The sequence below is a fragment of the Aegilops tauschii genome, chromosome 5, assembly GCF_002575655.3.
Source record: "Aegilops tauschii subsp. strangulata cultivar AL8/78 chromosome 5, Aet v6.0, whole genome shotgun sequence".
In the NCBI taxonomy this organism is placed as follows: Eukaryota; Viridiplantae; Streptophyta; class Magnoliopsida; order Poales; family Poaceae; genus Aegilops; species Aegilops tauschii.
In genome coordinates, this window is record NC_053039.3 from 4,262,185 (window position 1) to 4,270,001 (window position 7,817).

Genomic DNA, 7,817 nt, shown 5'->3' on the forward strand with positions numbered 1-7,817 from the left:
TTAACCACACATCAAAGTAATTAATTTCAACTATTACATGTATGTGTTCTTTTCTTGGCACACTATTCATGGTAATATGTGCAATAGATTGTGAATCTTATTATGGTCCAGTATTGCCACCACATTTCAACCACTAATAGAAAGACAGATATCTAGACATTGCTTGGTGTAGACAGTTGACGTTTCTTAATTGTGCACCCTCTTTCTTCTAAAATAAAAATGTGCATATCTCATGCTCTTAATCGCCTGTAGAAATCAGTAGTCATCTTTACTCCCTCCTAACAATGGAGATCACAAAAAGTGTTAGAAAATTAAATTAAAAAAAAAATACTAAGTACATATAGTGAATCAATAGAAGATGACGTAACAACCTTGAGTGACACTATTGGTTTGTAACCAAGTTGTTGAGCAGCATTGTTGCAGTTGAATGTTCTATTCAGCGTCGCATACTTAATGCTTGCGGAAGTTAGCATGCCAGGTTGACGCATTCCATAGTGAGAGAATATATTATGGTAGCTCCAATCTACCAGATATGTTATTGGCTTGAGAAAATATGAAGGTATTCTTAATCTGAATCGGCTGCAAAAGGAATGTCATGAACTTAGCTTTCTATGCAGTCTGTTATTGTCGTGTTAGAAATAGATAAATTAGTGTCCTAACTAAAATGTAAATATAATGTTACATTATGTTGGTAATAGCTTAATATGTATATGGCTAATAAATATAGATAACAATGAAGTAATGTGGCTATTTATTCAAAAAATGCAAGACAATACATGTACTATTTTTTACAACCAATCCACAAATATAATTTGTGCACACATTGTTCGGAAAACCATAATTTAGAGGGATAAGATAATACAAGCATGTCTCCACCTATTTAAGTTGCTTAGGTATGTTGTTGATAAAAACTGTAAACTAGGAAAGTAATAGGGAAATATTACCTTTTGTATCCAAGTTCTTCCAAAATCATATAAACAAAGTCCCACATATTTACAGGCTCCATATTTGTTATAAAATAGGCCTGTAAACAAATTAAAGATGTCACGAGAATAATAAGGTGAATTACATATTTGTAGCTCACTGATAAATATATTTACTTTGCCTCCACTTCTCTTTGCACCGTCTATGGTAGAAAGAGTTTTCTCAGCACATACATGACCATGCGCTACATTCTCAACATATACAAAATCATCACAATTCTTGCCATCACCAACAATGATCTGCACCAATAAACACTAGGTCATTTACTTCAAACCGAAATACAACAAACTTTATTATACTTAAAGTTTTCTTCTAAACATTATTTTCTTGATAAGTTATTCAAGTAAAAAACCTTTCCCTTCAATATTGTATATCCTATTTTGGACCCATCTCTAGAGGCATTTGCTAAAAAGCCTAATCCAGTTCAGTAGCCTAGAGGCCCAGATCCACTGCCCCTTGGGACATGCCTTCTCCACCAAGTGTTTGTGGTTAGGTAATCGTGGCTGCCTCCATCCCAGCTGGCATAGAGGTGCATGCTCAGTGTTTCCCTACAGTGAAACTGAAGTAGCTGGTCGTTGCTGCAATGGGTGGTGTGCTACTTGATGGGATGTATCTAAGTGTGTATGGGGCTTTTGGTTGGCTTCCACAAAAAGCTACCTGACTCAGGCATTGGATTTTGAAGGCTTGAGGTCAGGAACGTTGCCCGAGCAAGGAGCTGCCTATTAGAGCATCTCCAGCCGCGCCCCCAACAGGCCCCCCAGGCCACTTTTTCGGCGCCGGCGCCAAAAAAACGCCCCAGTCGCGCCCCCAGGACGCCGAAAAGCACCGGTTCGGCCCTTTTTTCCGCCCGGCGATCACAGGCCGAACCCAGCGCACTGGGGGGGGGGGGGGGCATTGGGGGCTCCGGCGCAAGGGAAAAGCGCGGCTGGCCCACACCGTCAGGTGAAAAGTCAAGATTTTCTTCCCCGACTCGCCTCCCGCCCCCCGCGCCCTCGGCCGCCACTAGCTATATCCCGGCGCCGCCCGACAGCGATGAGGATGCTTGCGTACGGAGCTCCCGGTGATTCACTCGACGACTATGTGCGCATGGCCGTGTCCACCAGCATAGAGTGTTTCTACAAGTTTTGTCGGGCAGTGGTGGCAGTGTTTGGACCGCAATACTTGAGAACACCCAATGCGGAAGACACTGCTCGGATCCTAGCACAGAATGCAGCAAGAGGATTTCCTGGGATGCTTGGAAGCATCGACTGTATGCATTGGAAATGGAAGAATTGCCCATTTGCTTGGCAGGGGATGTACAAAGGCGCCAAAGGGGGTTGCAGTGTGGTACTTGAGGCGGTGACCACACAGGACCTCTGGATTTGGCACTCCTTCTTTGGTATGCCAGGAACTCACAATGACATCAACGTGCTGCAGTGCTCTCCTGTCTTTGCCAAGCTTGTTGAAGGTCATTCTCCTCCGGTGAACTTCGAGATCAATGGGCGGCATTACAACAAGGGGTACTATCTAGCTGATGGCATCTATCCGAGATGGTCGACATTTGTGAAAACCATCTCAAACCCTGTGGCAGGAGGCAAGAAAGCCTGGTTTGCGAAGATTCAGGAGGCTTGCAGGAAGGATGTCGAGCGGGCATTTGGTGTGCTCCAATCTCGATTTGCTGTTGTCCGGTACCCCGCTCAGACCTGGTCGAAAGATCAAATGTGGGAGATCATGACTTGTTGTGTCATCTTGCACAACATGATCATCGAAAGCGAGCAAGAAGACCCCGTGTTTGACACTGAACCATACTACACGCAAGGCCCTCTAGCCGAAGTTGATCACCAGCTACCGGCAACCTGGACTGCCTACCTCAGTATGCATCAGGAGATCCGAGACCCACAGGTGCACCATCAGCTGCAGCATGATCTGGTGGAGCACCTATGGAGGCTCAAGGGCGACGCCGGGCGCGACGTGTGATGAAATATGAATTTTTATTTGTTGAACTATATAATTTGTATTGAACTATTTGTTGTTGTACTATTTTGTTGAAGTATTTGATTTTTCTGTGATGAAATATGTGATAAAAATATTTAAATGTTCATAATTCAAAGCCGAGCCACGGCGAACCACGCTGAATATGGGCCTATTCTCGCCCATATGGGCCCTTTATTCGCCGAAAGTGGGCTGAAAAGTGGGCCAATTTCGGCGCCTGGGGGCGACGGCTGGGCGCAAAACCGCCCCCAGCACGGATTTAGCGCCGGCTCGCCCCCAGGGTGCGATTTTTATGCGTCCCGAGGGGCCAACGGCTGGAGATGCTCTTAAGACTCCATCCAAATAGCCCCTATGCGTGCTTGTAATTTTGATGGCCAGGTAGTTTTCATTTGACTATGCTCAGGGCCTATTTACCTTGGTAGATTGCAGTTGCCTTAGTTTTGACTGGGTCCTTCCAATTAACCAAATCCTATATACTTAAGAGAGTGATCATCAATAACTTATTTATCTCAACATGCAAGCATGCCACATCACCATGTAATTATGGATGGGATAAGACCCACCGCAACATGCAACCATTCATTAAAAAAGACTTACCAGCACATGCAACCATGCATTGGAACATATATTTTTATCACATTATTTTGCTTCTATTCAATAAATATTTTACAACTATACATAATCAAATATAACAAGTCATATGTATTTTTAATTTTGGGTAGTCACATGTTATAATCTAAATATTTATATTCCACACAATCAAATTCAATGAAATGTATTGCAATCGGTTCCTGCAGAAATGCGCGGGGTATCATCTAGTTTTGCAAGACTTTCTACCCACTTTTGTTCATAAAAAGGCTAATGCCATTCCATGGCCCTTTCTCCATTGTTCTTGAAGAGAAGCATGGTGTGTGTGATTATTCGACTATGTCCTATCTCAATGCGTGAGGTAACTGAATTTTTCCACCATATTCATGAGGAAGCTACAACTAAGGTTGCACATCGCAAACTTCTGTTTGTGTCCAAGACACTCTAATTAACAGAGGTGGTACACAACAAAGATTGCTGCAAATATTTAGTTTTATAGAACTATGTATTCAGTGATTTTCTTATATTATGTGCAATAACATGTACTTACCATCATTCCTCCATAAGATACTAAAATTGGCACTATCGTGTCTCCAGGACCAAAAATGCTGCCAGGACGTATACAGCAAGTGAGAAGCTCATTTCTTCCGTTGGACTTTATCACCATCTTTTCTGCTTCTGCCTTTGTCTCTGTGTATGCGTCGGGAAACTAATAAACAGAAAACCACATGGTAAATGTAAAAACAAAGAATAATAAGTGATATGTATAAAGCTGATGATGAAGTAATATGAAATGGATGCAGTAACAAGCAAATCGACTAAATTAAACTGACTTGTTCAATTATGTGGGGGCAAAACCATACCTTATCTGGATACGGTGTAGATTCGTCTACGCCAAAGAGGCCATGAACTCCATCGAATACAACTCCACTGGAACTAGTATATATGAGTGTTTTAACCTTGCATGTGTTACAAGCCTCGATGACATTCCTTGTACCTGTGCTAAAATAAGATGTTTAATTTGTGAGTAAATTGAATCTAACAGCCCCCCTGCTCAAAATAGGATTACTTCTACTGATGACGTACCCTCGACATTAACCTTGTAATGAAGTTGGAAGTTGTTGTTGGTATGATCCGCCGCAGCAGTGTGGAAAACAGTATCTACCCCTTCCAAAGCTACAGGGCATAAGATCAACTAATTGGCACATAGGAAAATGTCACTCGTGTAGCCTTGTTGTCAAAACTCCATGAAAATTACGTCTTGTTGGAGTTCAAGAAAAATACATTTTTTAACACGCTTGCATTTGGTAGTGCCTTATAAAGATGCTATCAACCACAAGTATACGTTCGGAAGCAAAAACAGGGTGTCTGCCGTATCTCTCAAAAGATCGAGTGGGCGTTCAAGAAAAATAGAAGTAAATAAATACTTCTTCCTAGGATGTGTGTGTGTGTGTCAAAATAATACGAGTACCTTTTGTAAGCTGGGCTAATTCGCAGACGTCGACAGAGAAGTAGGCGGCGCGGCCATCGCGGAGGGCAGCGCCCAGGAGTCCATCACTCTCGGCAGGAGACAGGGCAGCCTGGGGGCCAAGGTCGGTGATCCGCACACACCAATCTCCCGAGCCGAGCAGCGCCGTCACCAGGTGACTCGCCATGAATCCCCGCCCACCGGTCACCGCGCACAAACGACGTGGTTCCCGGCGGTCGCAGCCGCCAACCGGGCACATATCCATGGATGAGCTAGCTAGTGGCACTGCTAGCTACCGTCAAGTACTTGCTTCCCTCTGTCTTGTGTATTTAGCCGCCTTAGCAGCCAATGTTAGCCGAAGGCCTAGAGCCGGAATTCCACAGGGAAAACACCACTGCAATATAAGAGCTGCTCGCATTTAAAAAAAAAGGAGGATTACCTCGGGCCTCTGCATCACCATGATACACACAGCCATCTTTATTAATTATTCATCAGAGTCTGACAAAATTAATACAAGGATCAACCCGAAGCCCCCTTCTAGGCGAACAAAGTCAGTACACCTGCACCAATACAGATGTGCCTTATCCGCATAATAGACACGATCTAATCCACATTAATGTTTCTAGATGCGAGGAATATAATAGCCCACATTAGCTCAATGGATTTCCCAATTTTCATTTACTTTTCCTTCCCCTGTACATTCATTCTTTACAAACTACAAAATTAATAAAAATGCACGTAATAGGGATTTCCTGCTGTTTTACAGTAAAAAAATGGCCACCTTAGCTGGAGCCACGTGTAGCTTGATACTCAATTCTATTAAACTGGAGCTAGTAGTCAAATTACCAAACAGTCTATCTAAATGTGCCTTAATTATTGCACATCTAAGCGAATCAATCAAACATAAAAAGAAAAGAAAAAAAATACTCGTACAAATATCCGAATAAAATTAATGACATAAGACTTAGTGCAATACTTAGGGCATTTGTAGATGTGTTTTAACAAGACCGTACGATTGAGAATCCCACAACCAGCGCAAGCACAAATTTGGTGCTCGAGCACCCGTTTATTTCAATCCCAAAATATCTCCTGAAATTCCATAGTGCTTCTACTACTTCAACTAATCCACTACTAAGACCTCCTGTAGTAAGGGCATCATAGGTATTATTGGTGGCAATTGCATAGTATTAATTTAGAAAAGAGAAGATGCTAGTACTCGATACTAACGTGGAGATAGAGATAACTACTCGATAAAACTTGACGTAATGCCGGGAGGCAATTTGTGGCACACAGGTGCGGGGAACCCGAACCTATTTTTTCTTTTGACTTTCACATTTGAATCTATTATATCATTTGAACCAAAAGTCCAGTTTTAAGTTTCGGTTGCATATTCGTATCCCTTGTGACGAGGGATTTGAAATGAGACCACTTTTGGGTATGTTTTGAGAAGTTTTACAAACTTCGTCAGATTTCAATTACTGAAATCTAATATAAACGACAAATTAACTAAGTTTAAAAAACTAAAACTTAGAATTGTGCAGGGTATCAAACAAGTTTGCAAATCATGAAGCAATCATGCAGCCAGGCACGGCTAGGCAGCTGACTGCCCTTGCGGATTAACTGTGTGCCCTTGCGGATTTCTGTGTAATGTCGCCCAAATGTTATACTGTCTCATGCTTGTGTACGTTGATGTTCATATGGTATAAGATTTGCTATTATATTGTGCTTAGTTGGTAAGTAAAAGTGAGGTTGATTGCTAAATACTAAAAGTTAGACGTGGGTCTAACGCAGAAATAGTCAGCATAATTTTCTTATTAGCAGCCCACGTGGTCTACAAAGTCAGCAGCCACATCCCTCTCTGTCATGATCGTGGTCTGTGTACCGAAGATTTATTTGTCGCACTCGTGGTTACACGAGATTCTCCAGTTAGGTCGCACTCGTGGTTGACCCATGCATGGACTGCTATAGCATGGCGTAATTTTCTACTCGCGGCACGAGCGAGGAAGCTACACGTAGGATACGTTTCCAGTTTGAGCTTAGACTTAAATGCATGCAAGCTACTCTTTGATGGACTAAGAGTAGACAGAAGGCAGTTTCATTGCATGTGGCGTTTGTATACTTATCTTTCTTAATTAAAAATAAATAAATAAAAGAGAGTTGCAAGTCAAGTTTGTATTGAGTGGGAAGATGCGAATCAAGTTTGTATTGAGTGGGAAGATGCTTTCAGGCATCTCCAACATTGACCCGCAAATTTGCTCTAGTATCCGTCCGCGGACAGTAGGACCAGTCCGTGGAAACGGATACGGGAGTCGACCATCTAAGCTGCCGCGTACAATTCAACCACTGTTTGAACTAACCGGACGAAATTCATGCAAATCATTCATACATAGCATGCAAACAAAGTCTAGTAAAATAATATTCAAATTCAATGAGATTAACCAGATATTCAACTAGCTTTTCTTGAACGGATCATGTCGTCCCACACATACTGCCCCTTCAGCTTCATCCAACAGTGTATATATGTAAATGATTGTCCCTCTATCATGTGGTACATTACCACAACGCGTATGGGCTGCATAATGTGTAGAGCAACATTGCATGAACGAATGAATCAACACGTTGAGTAAGAAGAAGCAAAACTTATGATCTCTTCGGCTGCCGCGCTCAATGGACAGCTGCCCTCCAACATATTAACGGTGCCACAAAACTTGGTGACTTTGTTTGGATGGCGTACCATCGATACAATAACGAGCTCATATTGCGATCATGGATGATGTGCATGTTGTAGGGTCCAATGTGCTTTTGC

At 42.4% G+C, this 7,817-nt stretch overlaps 1 protein-coding gene across 1 annotated transcript; it reads right to left on the minus strand.

Moving 5' to 3' along the window:
- Window positions 1-5,386, minus strand: LOC109751859 (3beta-hydroxysteroid-dehydrogenase/decarboxylase). The gene is made up of 8 exons (XM_020310742.4): window positions 5,015-5,386; window positions 4,630-4,719; window positions 4,407-4,540; window positions 4,094-4,252; window positions 1,101-1,223; window positions 945-1,024; window positions 372-579; window positions 1-278 (listed from the first exon to the last, which is right to left on the minus strand). Exons 1-8 carry the CDS (start codon window positions 5,274-5,276, stop codon window positions 231-233), a joined length of 1,104 nt encoding a protein of 367 aa, XP_020166331.1. The 5' UTR covers window positions 5,277-5,386; the 3' UTR covers window positions 1-230.
- Between the last annotated feature and the right edge of the window lie 2,431 nt (window positions 5,387-7,817).